At 39.6% G+C, this 19,077-nt stretch overlaps 1 protein-coding gene and 1 long non-coding RNA gene across 3 annotated transcripts; one reads left to right on the forward strand and one right to left on the reverse strand.

The window, feature by feature from the left end:
• Positions 1-10,016: 10,016 nt before the first annotated feature.
• On the reverse strand, positions 10,017-13,983 carry LOC127551770 (inactive heparanase-2-like). The gene is made up of 2 exons (XM_051981836.1): positions 13,724-13,983; positions 10,017-10,388 (listed from the first exon to the last, which is right to left on the reverse strand). Exons 1-2 carry the CDS (start codon positions 13,981-13,983, stop codon positions 10,208-10,210), a joined length of 441 nt encoding a protein of 146 aa, XP_051837796.1. The 3' UTR covers positions 10,017-10,207.
• Positions 13,984-14,183: 200 nt separating this feature from the next.
• Positions 14,184-18,649, forward strand: LOC127551772 (uncharacterized). 2 transcript variants are annotated; one of them, XR_007951168.1, is made up of 3 exons: positions 14,184-14,278; positions 14,447-14,579; positions 14,725-18,649. It is a non-coding gene; the product is annotated as an uncharacterized LOC127551772 (long non-coding RNA). The 2 variants fall into 2 exon arrangements; XR_007951169.1 differs by having other exon boundaries at positions 14,447-14,528.
• The last annotated feature ends 428 nt before the right edge of the window (positions 18,650-19,077 follow it).

The following is a 19,077-nucleotide window of genomic DNA, read 5'->3' on the forward strand; positions in this document are numbered from 1 at the left end:
AAATTACTATAGTTATTAAACTTATTACACATATATTAGTGTATCAAAAATTTGGCTTTTTTATATCCTGATAGCAATATTTCAATATAATTGCTTTCTTTTGTAATCTTACATATTTTATTTATGCATTTAAAAACAATTTCCTGAGCAGAGGTCCATAGGTTTCATCAGACTGCCAGAGAGATCCATGGCAAAATGTAATGTTCTCAATAACAATGAGAGGTAGGTGTTACTATTATGCCCATTTTACAGATGAGGAAACTGAGGCTGACTGATTTACCCAGGATCACATAGATCCTGGTGTGTGAAGGAGATCTGAACTCAGCTTTTCCTCAACCAAATATTTAATCTCCTGCATTACCTCGCTATTTAGCACCTTAAATGCTGATACCTAAAGTAGTCTGCCAAGCTTCCTTTACCAACCCTACCTTGTTCCCCTCTCCAGGACACCATTCTTAATCACTGGCCTACCAAAATCATATCCTTCCCAAATTCTCTCCCCTGATCTCCAAGAGAGTTTGATAAGGATTTAGGGAAATATATCAGTTAACAGGACCAAAAGCCAAAGTCCTTGGGGTACATCTAAGCCAGAAGCTTTTAACCATTTTTGTGTATCATAGACCCCTCTGGCAGTCAGTCTGGTGAAGTCAATGCGCTCATTCGCAGAATGTTTGCAAATGTGTAAAAAAAAAAAAAAAAAGAAGGATTGGGCCCACGAGCAATCCCTCATTTTGCAGTCTAGGGAAAATAAGGAGACATATTCTTTACAAAATAAAATCACCCAGGTACAAAGAAATAGGATCCCAAGCTAGGGCTCTTTTGACCACATCACACTGGGTTCCTTTGTCCATGATTTAGTAATGTCAGGATAACAAAGGTAATGAATTATGTAAAAATGTATTAATCAATAATTATACAAAATATAAGAAAATATTTTAGACAATTACATATAAACACATAATTGTATACAAATATATATAAATTAAATTATATGACTATATAAAAATAATTATATAGACAAAAAACAAGTATAAAATGTATGTACCAACAATTATATAAATTTATACTAAAATGATATGTAATTGCAAATAAAATTTTATAATTAGATAAGTAGGTATAAAATTATATCACAAATAAATTACATTATATATGTAAGATAATTACAGATAAGTATATAAAAATAAAAATTTTTAAAGTTATATAAAAATGCATCGATCAACAAATTTAAAGCAAAATTTCACAGATCCCAGGTTAAGAATCCCTGACCTAATAAATAACAAAGATGTGGTGGTTTGAGTCTCCAGAGATGAGATGATCTGTCTAACATCACACGGAGCTAGAGCTATGGGTAGTGGTACACTCCTATAAACCCAGCTCTTTGGGGAAGTTAAGGTCGGCAGATCTATGGAATTTGTAAGTTTGAAGTGACAGCAGGCTAAACTGATCAAAGGTTTACATTAAGTTTGGCATCAATATTGTTGTTGCAAGGATCACCAGGTTGCCTAAAAAGAGGCAAATTGGTCCAGGTCAGAAACCGAACAGGTCAAAGGTCTATGCCAGATCAGCAGGAGGATTAGAACCATGAGCAGCCCCTCATTTTGCAATCTAGGGAAAATAAGGAGGCTTATTCTTTACAAAATAAAATCATCCTCCTAAGAAATGGGATCCCTTGTCCATGATTTGGTAATGTCAGCCACCTCATCTACCAGGCTACTCCATTCTAATCTAGTAATCAGTGTGTATTCTCTTCCTAAAGCATCATATAACAAAGGATCAGCTAGTGAGGATACAGATCTGCAGACTCATTTTCAGCACATTTCTCAAGCTTTGGATTGATGAGGCTAAGGAAAAGAGCTGAGTGTGACATAATAACTCTATCACATGATCATGGATCTAGATACAAATATGGCTTCACTCAGCTACACTGATGTCCTAAAGGCACATCTATGTTCTATCCATGTAAATAGTACCAGTACTTCAAATCAGGAAAACCTGTATTCAAATCCCATCTTAGGCATTTAATAGATATGTCACTGAGAACAAGCCTCTTTCTCCTTCTCTAAGAGATCTGCCTTCCAAGATGGTTGTAAGGCTTAAATGAGATAATCTATGTAAAACAGCTATATAAATGCTAGCATTATTAGTGCTATTTTTATTATACTATCTGGGTTTCAATACTCTCCACATCCTGGAGATCACTAGAAATCCATTTTTACTTTCTAATATTAACCCTCCAGTTGTCTGGTCTATCCCTTACCATCCCTGAAACATACCTTATTTTTGCCTCTTGGCACAAATTGACTGATACTATTCAACTTTGGAACATTCCCAGATTAATGCCCTACCCATCCCAATTCTACTATCCTCCATGTCCCAGGCCTTCCTTCCTTCATGAACCCTCCCCTGGTGCTCTGGCCACTGCTAAGCTCTTCCTTCCCTCAAGTTAACATCTGTTCTACACATCTTAAGTATTTGATTTATCATCATTTTAGCACTTTATTACAAAGTCTTAGTACTGTTTTCTAATAGTTTCATGTGTGTCAGTCTTGTCTTCCCAACATGATCACAAGCCCATTCATGAATCCAAAGAGACGATTTCTTTTAGAGAGCAATCGGGTATGGTAGAATGCTGGGTTGGGCAGTCAATAAAATCTGGTTTTAAATATTACCACACTGATCGTGTGAATATAGGGCAATTCACCAAATCACTCTTTCAGTCAATAAGCCTATCAATCTATAATCAATTTTTTTAAACTAGAGAAACATATGTTTTATTTTTAAATATATTTATTTAATATTTTATTTAATAAAATAGCATTTACAAGCATTTATTAAGCACTTGCAATGTACCAGGCACTGTACCTGAAATGGAACCCCACCAACAGGAAAATTTGTTTTGTTTTAAGTGCATGTTTTTATAGGAAGTAGGTGGCACAGTGGATAGAACGCTGGGCCTGAGGGCAGAAAAACCTGAGCTCAAGTCGATCTCGGAAGTTGGACAGGTCACATAACCTCTGTTTTCTTTAATTCACTGGAGAATGAAATAGCAAACGACTCCAGCATCCTTGCCAAGAAAACCCCATAAACAATGAGATCCATGGAGTCACAGAGTTGGATACACCTGAACGTTTGTATAGATTTCATTTTTCTTGTTCTCTTGATTGAGAAGTAAGGAGGGTCAGAAAAACAGGATGTAGACTGAAAATAAAATTATTTTTTAAAAGAAAAAAACCAAAGAAACAGAATCTCAGTTTCCTCACCTGCAAAATGGAGGTAGTATATCATTAGCTTCACAAGCTCATTGTGACATTCAAAATAAATGAGGTATGTAAATGTTTTGCAAACCTGCAAATGCTACATATGTATAAGCTATTGTTATTCTCTTGTATCTCCCCAGGATCTTGAGCAGAACAGGATACAAGTTGGTTGCTCAAAAATTACTAGTTGAATTACATTTAATTTCAAGGACTGTTTATGTGAAATAAAGTTCTTACAGAAAGATACAAGAGTTCAGGTTTACAAATAGATAAATATTTACTTGGGTATTCAGAACACACTCATGTTATATAATGTTTGGCACTCAAGGAATTTGGAGGAGAAAAATAACCACTTCACTTATATTTCATCAAGAAAGCTTTCCTGGAGAGTAGGATTCTAGCTCTTTGTGAAAGCGAGGGTGCTTGATTGAAAAGAGCAAGAGGAGCTATTTTGCTTTACTATGCATTTGTTAAAAAGGGTTTGTTTGGGTCCCCCCCCCCAGTTTTGGGGAAGTAAGAAGGGAAGAAAATAAATGCTTGCTAATTGAAAAAAATAAACAACAAAAAGAGGGGAAAGGCATCTGAAACTTAGGGAAATATTAGGACATTACAAGATTAAAAAACAGAGAAATTGCATAGTGTTCAGCAGACAGAGTCAAAGCAGGGCATGGGAACATGCAGGAAAAAAATGACTGAAAAATCACAAAATCTACATAAGGTCTGTAGAAACTAGATATTCGTTCTTATGCACAGAAGGGACCGTGATACCTTAGACTTTCAAGGATGCTGTAATATGTTCAGAATCATGAAAAATAAATATCCAAAAAGCAGGCCAAATAATTATGTATAAGACCTCCCCAAATAGCCTGGAGTGGAGATGACTCTGGAATCTAAAAGTCTACAAAGATGGGCTACAAATTCTGTCGGGCTTGACCCTGCTGAAAAGCTTTCAAGGCAAGGCAACAGATCATGTCTGTTTTCTGAGGATCATCAACAGACTGTCCAGTAAGTGATGGATTTTTGGCCACGGCAACCCATGAGACAAAATGTAACATTGCTCTCTTCTAACTTAGCAATATCAGCGGCAGAGTATCAAAAATGGGAACCCAGGCCATACTCTAAACATGCAATCACACGGTAGTTTAGAACCCTTATGGAAACAGAATGAGAGATGGGAAACAATGCTGGATTTGGAGCTAAAGAATGGAAGTTTGAATTTGGATTATGCTACTTTAGGGAAGTCACATATAAGTAACTTCCTATGAGCCTTTAGTTTCTTCTTTTGAATGAGATAGCTGAATACTAGGTGACTAATCTTGAAACAACCTATTCTAAGCTCTTGGTCTATAACTCTATGATCCTAAGTAAACATAAGAAAGGCATGATCAAGGGGCAGTATAATGAGCAGTCTGGCTGGAATGGAAGTTGAGAGATAGTGGAAGAGGGGAGGATAAATTGGAAAAGTAGTTTCTGGGCATAAGAGAAATGCTGAAAAGTTAGGTTTCCTCAGAGTGGCAAACTTTAAGATAAAGGGGGGTGGGGATAACACTGATAAGAGGTTTTCAGAATATGAGAGGTTAAGGAAGGTTAAGATTCCACAGAATAATTAAGTGATCAATAGAAGCCTTGAACAAATAAAGAATTAGGGAGCTAGGAAGGGGGGGGGGGGAATTCAGCCAATCAGAAAGAGTCTTGTGGTTTTGAGAAAACCTCAAACTTAAGATAATAGCTGATCCAGCCCAAACTAGTTGGGGTCAATGACCTGACTTGACCAAATCACTACTGCGCCTGCTTAATAGACTAATTGAATATTAAACAACACACCCTATAGGAGGAGTTTTCCACCATTTTTGAACATGGGGTGTATGAGGAGGATGGGGGTAATGTTTTATACATATTAAAGGGAAACATGTAGTGGGCGGCTCAGAAAAATTGTAACCTCGAAGAAATAGACCAATCCATTCTCTGAAGGGAGGGGCCATGTGGCACTAGGAAGTATAAAGGTTCTCCCACTTCTGTACTCTGGATTCCCTCTTCTCACTCCCACTTTTAGAGGAGTGGGGCCCACTTCTGGCCAGAAATGTTAAGATAAGACAATTCCTTAAGATTCTTCTTTAATAAATTTTCCTTGACATCTGATTTTCAGTGTCAAGAGTGTATTTTTAACAGAGCAGAATATGGAAGGCCTTAAAAGACAAACTGAGGACTTCAAGCTCCCAGCAGAATGTAAGTTCCCTGGCAGCAGGAATTGTTTTTACTACTGTACTTCTAGGACAGTGTCTTGTAATATTCAATGTTCAATGGTATTCACTGTTTGCCTAATTGAATTAAATTTGATTCTTTAAGTAGAGAGAAGCCATTGAAGGCATTTGATCAGAAGAATAACATGAGGAAAGGAATATTTTGGAAAGATGAGTTTGAAGGGGGAGATGGTTCAAGATGTGTACATTATGACTGAAGATTTTATTATAAAGAAGAAAAGAGGGGAAAGATTTAAGTAGGAGATAAGATACTGTTTAGAAAGAATGGATGAAACTTTAAAAAATCAAACCAAGATTTTATTGTTGGGCACAGCATCCTATTTACAAGAAAGATAAATTGACCAAAAGAGGTTACTTGGGGAGAAAGAAGAATTCTGAATTATAAAATGTTACACTCATCTTTACAATATTTGCAACCCTTTCAAAAATCATTTCCTCATTTGTAAATGAAAAGATTAAGCTACCTTCCTATTAAAATCCAGTCCCTTTTAAAATTCTATAATCAAAGGATCTTCTACAAACAAGCCTTTCCATATCCTCCATAATACTGATTCTCTCCCATTTATCCTGTCTCTAATTTAACTGTACAGGGTTGTTGATGTTGTCTCCTTCATTAGACTGTAAGTTTCTTGAGAGCTTAGGCTGTCATTTAGCTTAATTTAGTATCCCCAACACATAGCAGGCACTTAAAAAATGCTTACTGACTGACTGATTGACTGACAAGATGTGCTATTACTGAAAGCATAATTGGGAAACTTTCCAAAAGGAGTATTTTCATACACAAAGTTGTATAGAGTTGTACACAAGGCAAGTGTCTTAATGTACTCATAAATTGTTTGGAAAACTGAAGCCACAGGGCATATAATTTGCTTTTATTAATGATGTACGTCATGGAAAACAAATAATACCAAGGAACTAAAGAGGGACAGAAATATAAATGAAGTCACCAGTAAAATTAATCATAGAAAGATTTAATGGCCCACATAATGGGCCTCATCCACAACACCACTAAAGAAAGCAGTTCTGTCCCCCTGTCCTTTCTTAGATAATAAATACACTCTTGAAATTCTTATAATCTACTCCATCAATACTCCCAAATTCTCTTTTTATTCTTTGTAAAATTCTTTTTTGCAAAATATCAATGCGCGTGCACGTACACACACACACACACCTCAAATGGGGAGAGGAGAAAAGGAAAAAATGGTGTTTTGCTGAAAAAAACCTGCAAAATGGAAAACTTTTAAATGCACACATATAAATGTTAGGAATCATCAGGCCTCAACAAAAGTATTGTGTTATAGCTATACCTTCTGCCTTCAATTTATACTGCTAGTCTATTTTTTGCTTTAAGTCAATGCAGTTATTATATGAAGCACTTCATGGAGTTAGTAACTAAAAATTAACTCTTTGGGACTTAATTTTCTCATCCAAAAATTGGAGCTATAATCTGTACCACTGATCTGGAAAAATTACTGTGAGAATCAAATGTATATACTTTTCAATTCTTACAGTATGTTGTCAGTTACTATTACACAAAAGCACCTAATTCAGTATCATTCGCATTGTAGATCCACTTTTCTGAAATAATGAAAGGATGGAGCCCCCTGGAGATTTACCCAATTTGTAAAAGGTCTTTGCTGAAAGCTCATTAGCTTGAAATTGACAATATAATACAAAAGAACAAAAACAATAGATATGATTTAGAGATATTTATGCATCAAAGGGCAGAAATAGGGCAATCTCTTTAACTCTACTGGGACCTCAAATACTGATACAGTTCAGAGCATCTTATTACCAGAAAGACATAAATCAAAGAGAGTTTAGCTACGAGCAATAAACTCGATTAGTGTCTGGAAGAAGTGACTTTAAAGAAAGTTTTCAAAGAATTGGATCCAGGTAGCTTGAATAAAAAACAGCTATGGGAAAGTATTATTTAAAAAACCAAGAAACATACGGCAGATGATAGGATAGGAATCAAGAAAGGCAAAGAAGACTAGGTAGCTAGTGAGCAGCTAGAAAAAAGGAGCACTGAACCTCCAGAAAAATTTCCTGGCAATAATCTTTGGGACAGAAGAAAGGTCTTCTCCATGAAGAGTGGTAAAAATCCCATTCCTAGAGACATTTAATACCAGACTGGACAAAGCAATAGAGAGGATCCCAGATGGAATGCTAGCCTCTGAAGAAGTGGATGGACTGAAGATGACCTCTCAGATCTTTTACATCGCTCATTTTTTTTGATTCTATGAAGTTTTATGGGCCACGGCCTTCTGCCAATTTCCTCTCTCCCCAGGGTGCCCACTTTCTCCTTTTACAAAGGAGGCAAATTGCATCCTTCATTTTAAACAGATCTCATTGTTCTCAATGAATCAGTAATTCTATCCTGGGTAGAGAAGTTTGACAGAAAAAAGCCAATTCCTAAACTTATACTTTTCTGTTTTGTTTTTTTTTTTTCATTCTCTTCCCATCCCACGCCCCACTCTGAGGTTCCTGGGGCTCTAAATTTTACCATAAGCAATGAAGAAAGTATGTTTGGCGGAAAATGAACATGAAAGAACTGTTTAATCAGAAAAATTATTAATATTCATCCCATCCCTAATCTTCTATCACAGTGCTGACAATAACAGCATAAACCATTAAGCTTTATTTAGGCCTATAGACCTCTCTATCAACCTCCCCAGAATTGTTATTTCATGGTATTTTTTCCTTTGTGCAATATGTGACAGGGAAATGTTTCTGAAAAATCCTTTCTTTTCTCTCACAATGGTAACATTTACCTTTTTAAAAGATTCAAACAAATAAATGTATTCCTCTGTACAATTAACCATAAAAATAAATGTAATGAATATGAGAAGGCCGTCAGCCAATTTGGAAAAGTTGTTCAACATCAGAGAATCCATATTAGAGAGAAAAAAGCAAAATATGAAAGGGAAAAAATGGTTTGGAGGCAAAGGACCTGTCTCCAGATCCTAGTTCTTGGAATCAAAGTCAATTCCCATCACTTGGGGAGTGATTAAACACTATGGGGCATCTCAATGTAAAGGAATAGTACAATATTGTAAGAAACATGGTCCATGAAGAGCACAGAGATGCATGGGATGACTTATACAAAGTGATGTAGAATGAATAAGCAGAACCAAGAAAACAATATAAACACTTGTGACAACAGTAGTAAAACAACTAATGTTGAATGTTTTGAAATTATAATGACCAAGCTTGATCCCAAAGAGGAGATTTGAAGATAACTCCCCACCCTCACTCAGCTCTTTTGCAGGAATGGGAATTAATAGGTATGGAACGTGGAAGACAAATAACTATCAGCCTTTGGGAATATATTAGTCAGTTTTCCTGAACTTGTTTTCTTCCTTTTGTTATACTTTTATATAAGAGATGATTCTATATAAGAGAGAGGAATATTTAAGTGATTTTAAAACAAAGAACAGCAATAAGAATTTATTTTTCACAAAAATGAACTCTAGTTCTACTGTTTATTACCTGCAAAGTCAATTCTTTTTGGAATTCAGCCTTTTCATTTGGGAAATGCTAAAACTGGAGCAAAAGCATTCTAGAGTCCCTTCCAGTTCCATATCTCTGTGCCCATAATGCCAAAGACATGCCTTCTTATTTTGACAATTCATGAAAAAGTTACTCCACAATTGCTATTTATTTAGGCTTCTGAAGCTGTATCAACTTCTATCAGTCCTATTCATTTAGATATCCCTTGGGTATAATCAAAGAGGGAAATATCTCTCCAGAAATCTCTTATTCAGTACAGAGTGAAGAAAAAAAAAAACAGAAGCAAAAGGGAAAGAAGAGAAAAGAGATCCACACACTTCTTTCCCAGAATTTTCCAAACATGAAAATTAAGAAAGACAGCCTAGGGAGCTCTGAAACTCTTAAAGACAAAAAATGTACTTTGCCCCCTCAAAAAAGGTAAACAAGGGTCAACCTACAAGATGACATAGTTTTTTATGTCCCACAAATTTAAACTGAAGACAAATCAACTTGTGTCCAAGGCACTAACGGAAAGAGATCTTAAGGGTCAGGCTATCCTGTTGATAAACATGAAAAGTTGTGAATTAGGACTAAGAGGAATGTAGTCTTCATTAAATAATGTTATTTTTGTTCTGTCACTAGCAGAAAGGAAGCTTTTTAGACCCAGAAATCTTTCGAGATAAATCTCCAGACTGGTTGCCAGAGAAGAGATAGTGCAAAGCCTAAAGGGTACAATGAAATTAACAAAAGAAAAATTAAATTCCTTTCTTCTAGGGAACCAGATCTGACATTTGAAATAGATCTTTTGTCCTGAAAGATGCAAATTTCAATAGGAACTTCCCTATACAGTCCCACACACACCATCCACCCAAAATGGGATGACATTCCGGCGACACTGTCCAATGCACTCGAAAATAAGTCCAGAAGCCACCCCAAAGTGTGAGAGGCCTGATACCACTCCCTCCCTCCAAGATTTCTGTAAAATAGAGCGGGGCCACTGCTCAGCTTGGAAAAGAGAGATATCAGAAGAGCTATTTATTGCCCTATAAAAAAAATCACGCAAAAGTATCTAAAGTCGGGGGCCTTTCTTGCCAAGGGCCAGGGGCTTTTTAGAGATTTTGAAAAAAGTCCTAGGCCTGTCTGGCAGGCTTTTCTCTCCTTTCCCGCTGCACAGTGCCCGCTCCCTCGCACTCAGGATCAAGGTGAATCGAGTTTCTCACCATCTTCGTAGTTCTTGAGATAGTAATCAGGACCAGGGCCACCGCGACTTTTTGCCGGGTTCCTCAAGTTTTGGAACTGGAGAAAATCTGTCCTCTTGCCCCCGAAACGCAGAAAAGCAGGAGACAGTCCCCGAGCCAGGGTCACCAATCGCTTAGAGCTGCAAAGAGAAGAGAGAGATAAGAGGAATTGGGAATCGGTGCGTAAAAAGGAAGGCTGGGTGGCCAAGGACGAAGTACATTGCATCCTTCAGTTCCTAGGTACCCTCCAGGGACCGGAGCCGAGGCCTGGGATCATGCAGGATAGGAATTCTGCGCGTTCCCCCTCCCCACGCGGCGCCGGGCTCCGGCTGCTCCGCTTCCTCCTTCCTGCAAGTCAGTCCCGCGTAACTTTGTCGGGACTTCGGCCAGATGGAGCGGGGAAGTCCAACATTATCTGCGCTAAAGCTGTTGAGCTCCCAGAGTTGCCAGTTCCCCTGGGGCTGTGACCTCAACTCTCAGGTATAGTGGAGACTTTTAAAAACGGGAATCGAAAATTACTGGTGGATTGCAGTGTCTTTTTTATATTTTTTTTTTTGTTTAAAGAAGAAACTTCGGCTGCTGCGACGGACCTGTGGGGCAGTAGCGCCCAGCGCCGTGGAACTCCGCTCTGCGGCAACCAAGCGCGCTTTCCGGTGGAGCATTCCAGCCGCCCGGCTCCCGGCTGCAGAAGCCCGGCTCTGCCTCTGCTTCCCGATCCGCTGCCGCCTAGTGAGACTTTAGCAACAGGTAAACGTGCTCGCTCCTCTCAGCCCAGCCTGCAGTTTGGAGACTTTCCCAAGCCCACAATTCAGGTGGCCTCCGATTTTTTTTTAAGTTGAATTTTCCTCTCCAGTGCCTTTTTAACCCCATCCACCCCGTAGCTCTCCGGGAAGAGAGATTGCTGGGGGAGATCCCAGAACGTCTTGTCTTCCGGAGGAAAAAAGTATGCAATGCTTTTACCCTGGGAACGTGGAGTTTCTGCAGCTGCTGAAACCCAGCCTGTTTTACGGAAAGGCAGCCTGGGCTTGGATTCTGCTGTATTTTCCTTCCTCATCCTCCGCATTTGGGAACTTTTTTGCAAACTTTTAGATTAGGGGATAAAGCTCGTGCAGGTATGAGAGCAGTAAGTTAAAACTAGAAATTTGGAACTTTTCTGCTTGGAGAAATGTAAGCAATCAATTTTGCAATTGCGGCAAATGGAACTTTGGATGCACGTTAGTAAGCATGGGAACTCCAAAAAGTAAGCAACCAAAATAATTAGCCGAATAACATGTATTCTTTACAGCCAGTTGTTATTACCATAGGGGACAATATGAGGGAGGGAGAAGCAACAGAGAGAATAATAGAAAATACAGAGGATTTTGTTGGTTTAAGAAAAATTTTTTTAACACTTTCCTGACTTAGAACTGGGGAGTCAAACTATCTGACAACTCTAGAAGGATGTAAAGGAGATAAAGCTGGAGAAGGAAGGGACCAAATTTTTAAATACTGCAGAATAAGCCTAGTCCTCTTTGGAGGTTACGGTTAAGTTAACGAAGGGATTTATGATCTTAAGGGTGATCGGCCGGGGTGATCCACTACAAGAATTACAGAACGGTCATTGGGCAAAAAGGAGCCTCCGAAAAGTGGCATTAGGTAGGGCATAGGAGAACTTCCGAATTCCATAATTATATTTTTGCACCTGAGCAAGCTGTGAAAAGAACGGCATGTCATTATGTGGCATCTTTCCCTAATGCACACTCAACCATTGCAAACTCGCAAATAAACCCCGGGCATCTTTCCATAAAAGCGGCCGTTATAAAAGTCTTCTGCGAGCCAGCATGGAGAGCATAGCATGGCTGTGGAGTTAATTTTGGTTTGATTTTTTTTCCAGAAACTATATATAGACAAGCTAGTGCATGCTGTCCATCACAAACATGTCATGTTTATTTCAAGAAACGCGCGCTTATTGCCATACACACATTCGCACTGCGTAAAGAGACACGCATCCACATGGATACTCTCCTTGGCCACATGAGCACGCTTTCTAAAAGAAAGAACGAGCCGCCCTGCACTGTTTTCTCTCACCCGGGCAGCAGAGATATTGACAAGGATCGAGGCGGCTCCGCCGCTGTCTGGGAAGGTCCTCCCGCCCGGGACGGTTCATTCCACGTGGAAGCAGCACTCCACGTGTCTCAATCCCGAGCAGCTCCCGGGAGATCCAGCGGATTCTCCCTCAGAGGTAGGAAGGCCGGTCCTTGGGGCCGGGAGCAAAAGGTGCATTTGCCAGCGGGTGAAATTACCCACGAAAGAAGAGCATCGGATCGCAGCCTCGGGAAAGAAAAAGCGGGACTGGGGCGAGCCCTCTCACTCTCTGTCTCTATCTCTCCGCTGGAGACTCGGGGCTCTAAGGAGGCTTACAGATAGCTGAGACTTAGTGTTGGAAAGAATACTTTTTTTTTAAGTCAACATTTACTTCAACTTTGTAGAGGCTTTATTTTTTTTACACTACATCTCCTAGTCCCTAATGCTGATGGATCGCGGTTGCAATCGAGCCCGACAGTTTTAAAAAAGAAAGAAAGAAAGAAAAGTATAGAAAACTGAGGGGAATGCAGAGCGAATTACTTGGCATAGCCCGGAGAGCAATTGGACAAACTTTGGTCCATACTCCCTCGTTTGCTAATCCGCCTGCGACCCATTCAAACTTAGAAACGTCCCCAAAGTATTTTAGGGATACTTTAAGCTTTCCTTATATACCGTAAGATTGGGGCGAAGATTTTTTTTTCTTTCAAGAAAAACTAAACTATGCACAGTTACCGCAGGAGACTTGAGGAGGAGGGACTGAGAAAGGGAGGAGGGGGGCATTCCATATATAAAAAGCTGTTTGCCAGCCCTAAAGGCTGGAGGAGACCACGAAAGATATTTAGTTTTAAAATAATAATAATAAATCCGTTGTAGTACGCCAATCAGCCTCTGCTCTCCAGCTGGGAGTGGGAGAAAATTAGAGAAACTATCTTTCCGTGGAAAATTCCACTTTCGTGCGATCCCTGCACAGTGCACACATAGGCGCGCGCGGGTCCACACACAGACACTCACTCACACCCCTTCCTCTCAGGTCTTTGTTGCCAGAGACGTTTCTTTAGTTTGCAACTAGCCCCCTCGTCTTGTTTCTTTTCAAAAAGAGACAGGGAGGGCTAATTGTTGTGGATATATGTAAGCACAACATTTTTTCAGTCATAACTGATAAGTTTCTGAAATGCTTTTCTGCATTGCAAACATGTGCATCTTAATAGAAAACATTGCTTTTCTCAATCACAAGTTACAGCCCCAGAGCAGAGGATATCCAGAAGAAAAAGCCTCCTTCTATCTCTGCTTTGAGAGAGATCTGCTTTTTTTTTTTTTTTTTTTCCTTTCCGCTCTTGGAATGGGGGATGGGAGGGGGTGGGGGTTGTTTAAAAAAAAAAAAAAGTATGATATATCGAAGCCCCTGCCTTACCTTAAGAAATCGAGCCAGCCATCATGAATGATGGAAGGGTCCAGCTGTAGAGAGAGGAAGTTTTCATTGACTGTCCTGACTGGGCTCTTGGTGCTCACATCGAGAAGAATCAGGGTCTTTTCCTTCACACCTTGAGACTTGCCTACAGGAAAAATTCTCCTGTCTCCAGCTTGGGAGGAAAGAGAGAGATGTAGCATCAGAGCAAGCCACAGGGCCATCGGGCTTAGGAGCGCAGGGGGGCAGGAGCTGGTATAGGGCATGGCGTGGAGAGAAGGCACGGAACTCCCTAATTAAATCCCTCTGATTTGAGCCCCTTCTTTCTACAGGGTCTTGCTGGTGACTAATTGTCCTTATCTAAAGTGTGTGTCTGTCTGCCTTCCCCCCCCCCCTTTTTTTTCTCTTCCTTTTTTTTTTTTTTCAGTGTTTTGGTGCTGGTGGAGCGAACTCACGCCCCTGGCCAGCCTTTTCAGCGACTGGTGCCAAGAGTCCTCGTTCACCAGCGCCGCCCCTTTAAGAGATTTAGACTGACTGCAGACATTTTGTAACTTTTTAAAGGTAAGGGAGGTGGGGGGGAGGCGGGAAGTGGGGGAACTGAAGGGGGGGTGGGAGAATTGTAGTCTCCTGGTTTAACCCTCTAGAGTCTGGATCTGGGAAAGGGGAATGTAGCAGTAGTATTTTCATATTCCAGAGATGATACGAGCTGCCCCGTTTTCCTTATTTCAGTGATCTGCCGGGCAAATAACGCCCAATCGGAGACCTTTTCACCTGATGTCTACTCATCGAATTGTTGTTTCCCCTGACGCCGGTAGGCATTTTGGAATCCCCGGGATAGTTGTCTGGCGGTGACCTTTTCTCGGTAGGGAGAGAGAAAGGCGAGTGGGGTGGGGTTCTGCGGTGGGGAAGGTGACTACTGCCACGCGTAAATTGTTCATTGAGCCTGTCTAAATTAAGCCGGTTCTACATCACACAGAACAACGATCTAATGTATCTTTAACCTTTAGGGGGCAAAGGGCAGTTCCCAGAAGAAAAACAGAGCTTGACCGAGCGCAAGAACCCCTCTCTGCTTCCCAGCTGTTCCCGTGGGACATGAAAAGGAGCCCAATCAGCTTTGTGACCACACTAGAAGGGACCTGGCTCCTCCGGAGTGGCCACGGATTTCTGCCCCTGTGCCCAGGGGCAGGACTGAAAGCCAATTTGCTTTGCTCATGGGTGGCAGTTCCCCAGAGCAAAGGGCAAACAAATCTTTGGCGGGAACGATGAGGATTAAGAATACAAGTAGTCTATGACGTCTGGCTTGGCGGCAGCCCTACCCACCCACCCGGGTCGTTTCTGCCAGTGGGAGAAGAGAAGGATATGGGCCTTTGTTTTTTTCTTCCCAGAGGAAGGGAAGGACGACAGCATTTCCCTTACTATCCAGCTGATCCCACTAAAGAAGCAAAGCTCCTGGGAAAGATGCTCCGGCAGGAACAAACAACTTGGCTCTCACCCTAGCCTGGAGAAAAGGTAGCAGGACCTCCCATCTATACCCTCAGAAAGTTGCTGGCAAAGTGAAGGAGCTATTTAATAAAGATTCCTCCCAGCCCTGCTTTCCAGGACAATCAAGGAAGGGATGAAGAGACCAGCCTCTTGGATTTTGCCAACCCAGTGATTCTGGAGCCTACTACTATCAACATGGTATAGAGCAAGGGTTATGCAAGAGAGGTAGCAATGAAGGGGCAGCCTTGGCTTTGTCTGGAAAAGGTTTGATGAGTTCCAAAGAGAATCCAGACATCCCCATACTAAGTAGCCCACCAGATCTAAAATTAAGGTGTTAGAATTTCTTTCTTACTCCGGGCCTATCTCTTCACTCTCTCATTTACTATTATTGTTTTGGAATTTTTCAGATATTTTTAAAGAGGTGATAATTTTTACTAGAATTTGCAATATAAGTAACTACTTCATAGAGTATATGGCGAAATTAACCAAGCAGTTAATTTTTTTAAAAAATCTTGATATTAATAATTCATATCAGTAAAAACTCTTGGAGTCAAGTGGTCTTACTCTCTTTAGCCTTTTAAAGCTAAGAAGACCAAGGCTCCCAATGTCTGAGTGAAGGGGAAATGAGAGTGGGGAAGGAATAAGTGTTTATCAGGGGCCTACTATGTGCCAGGCTTGTACTAAGTGCCTTACAAATGTTTCATTTGCTCCTCCATCGGATGACTTATTCAAGGTTATATAGCTATAAGTGCAAAGATGCAAAGATGGGACTTGAACCATCTTCCTGAGAGTCTGTCTGCTATTTCTTAGTCTGAAGGATGCTGTGTGGATAGAGCTGTATGCTTATTAACTAAGCTAGTTTTTGCTTTGTTTTATTTCCATGTATTGACTTCTAAATGATTAATTGAAGAAGGATTATAAGATAAGGTATGAACATGCATAATCATTTGCAAATGATTATAAATTTAAGCAATGGTTTTCCCCATTTCTTGGATTTAGGGCCAGAGAAAAAAGCAGGCACTTGAAGAACGTACTAGGGTTTTCAAATGTCTGAGAATATTGCTAATGCAAATTTTGTTCCTCTAACAATCATATCAAGATTTGTTATGTGACAAACTGGAGAAATAAAGAGTTAATGTTTTAGGGGATGTTTATACCTAAGAAAAAAGTTAGGTTCACTATATATTGTATTGCCTGTAGTTTTAATTTTTATGCTGATAAGTATGTAAAGGCTGGTGTCTTGGTTACTCTAGCTAACCTGAGATATTTTCAACAGAACCCCTGGGTAGTACAGAAAATCAGCATTGATATAATAAAGCATTTGTTTTTTAATTGCTGATGAAATACATCCCTTCAAGCTATTGTAATTCTATGTTATATCTCAGGGTTTTAAGACCCAGAAAATATCTCAATAACATTTATATTTATAAATGGTACCAAAAAGAAAAAACCAAGTCTGATCAGAAAAAAATTCTGCTTTCCTCTTGTGTTAGCTATTCAAAGCATTCCATGGTGGTATTTTGTCCACGCACTAATTCAAGTCTACCCTTGAGAGACAGAGAGAAAGAGAGAGAAGATTAATTTTAGAGTAGTTATATATGATTGGTTCATTGTGTTTTTGTTCTGTGGTCTGTGTGCCCATTAATGTAGGGGATATGAATCAGCATTGTGGTTTAGTTTATAAGCTCCCTGGGGACAGGGTTTGGTTCTTTGTAGTTCCATTTATATATGCAATATCAAACTAATTAGTGAGAAAGACTGCAATTATATTAATGATAAATAAATTGCTATAGAATCTTGAAGGATCAAAATAATCTATGAAAGCAAATTAAATGGTGGATTTAAACACTACAAGTGAGTAGTGTTAGACTCCCTGGTCCTAGTGGCCTTCCTACAGGTGGCGGTTGTAGCCTTCTTCAACCTGTTGAGTATATTGTACACAAGGAGCTAAATAATACTGGAGCCTTCTGAAAGACAAAAAAGAAAAAAAAAGTTCTCCACTTCATGGAAAGTCTCAGGCACAAAACAGCCTTGTGATAAGTTCCTTTGTTTTTTTTTTTTGTTTGTTTTGTTTTTTTTGTTTTGTTTTGTTTTTGCTGAGGCAGTTGGGGTTAAATGACTTGCCCAGGGTCACACAGCTAGGTGTTAAGTGTCTGAGATCAGATTTGAACTCAGGTCCTTCTGACTTCAGGGCTGGTGCTCTATCCACTGCACCACCTAGCTGCCCCAGATGAGTTCCCTTTTGATACTTGAATGTAAAATGGACTCACTTTCCATCACTAATTCTGCTCTAAGATAAATAGCATTGGAGTAAAATATGTAACGTGATAGTTGTGGAGGTAAAAGCAATTCTCTGAATTTTCTGGGTCTTTTTTCCACTCATTTGGTGCATCACAAATTCATAAATTCATCTGCCCCATTTGTCTACTTCCTTCTACCTCAGTACCCTTATTCCAAGTTGTGGGTCTTCCCACCAGCCTTGTAACTCAGAACAACTTTCAGTACAGCCTCAAATGCCTTTTTAAGGAAATACTTGGAGCTTTTTTTTTTTTAACCCAAAATAAAGGTAGAATCTGAGCTTATATGCTGACTCTTCAGTAAAAGCTCATATTATGAGCAATGGTTCTTGAAAGCAAAAAGAGCTTAAATCTGTATCTATAATGTGTTCTCTGCAGTGGGCTCCTTTCCCCTCAAAGGTCAGAGGCCCAATGGGGGCCATATTTTATCTCCTTACGCATAGCCATTAACAAAATATTGGGTTTACTGCTACCCTTCTTCCTTTTCTTCCATATTCATCTCCTTCAGGGTCACTTAGTCCCTGACTTCCACAATTAGTGACAATTAGCAAATCTTATAAACTCATTTTACTAATGTGCTAATGACTAGGAGGAGCCTTTCCTCCAGTTCCTAAGCCATCTGTGCATAGTGGCAAGGACCTTCTGGCAACACTAAATTATTATATGATCTTTCTGTTGTGTTGTATTTATTACTATTACCTAGCTTCTGTGCTAGCTCAAAGTGATTGCAGTGGCCAATGTGGGGGGAGACGTGACTTCCAAATAACTAAGACAATGCTAACGTGCCATTGTACCCCTGCCATAAAGTGTTGTTGGTTCCAGATTCTTTTTGGAGAAATATGAAGAAAAAAAGAACCATGAAGGAGGTGAAGAAGATTTTGGTTGGCGAATCAGAAAGTCCTTCAGACATGGACATATTTGGGAGCTGCCTCCATCCTGCTTCTTGTTATCTCCAGGACTTGAATTTTTAGAGACTGCTGAGAGACCCACTTTGTGAAATGATCCTCTCTTTCCTAGTTGGAACTGAGATCCTAACTAGGTCCAAACTGAAGAGTTCATTCACTCCTGTGTATTTTTTGGCATATTCTCATCTGTAGAATTTCTCTAATTTATCTTTACTGTTTTGCTTGGATAAATGCATTTACTCACTCTTGCCATTTGCAATGATCTTTTTGTATAACTAGTGGAGAGAGCAGTGGAGAGGAGTTAAGCTGATTAGCAATAATCACTAATATTTATATAGTAGATAGAATGCGCCAGATACTACACTAAGTACTTTACCATTATTATCTCATTTGTCTTACCAATCCTGGTAAGTAGATAGGTGCTTTTGTTATTCCTATTTTACAGATGAGGAAAATGAGGCATACAAAAGTTAAATGACTTGCCCAGGATCACTCTGCTAGTAAGTGATTGAGGCTGGATTTCAATTGGAATCTTCTTGACTACAACCACTGCATTATCTAAGAAAAGAAACCATTCTTACTCAAAAAAGTAATGAAAGAAGCAGCTTTTGTTCTGAACCTACAAGAACCAGAGACTGGATAGCTAGATGGCACAGCTGATAGGGTGCTCAACCTG

The sequence above is a fragment of the Antechinus flavipes genome, chromosome 2 (genome assembly GCF_016432865.1).
Source record: "Antechinus flavipes isolate AdamAnt ecotype Samford, QLD, Australia chromosome 2, AdamAnt_v2, whole genome shotgun sequence".
Classification (NCBI taxonomy): domain Eukaryota; kingdom Metazoa; phylum Chordata; class Mammalia; order Dasyuromorphia; family Dasyuridae; genus Antechinus; species Antechinus flavipes.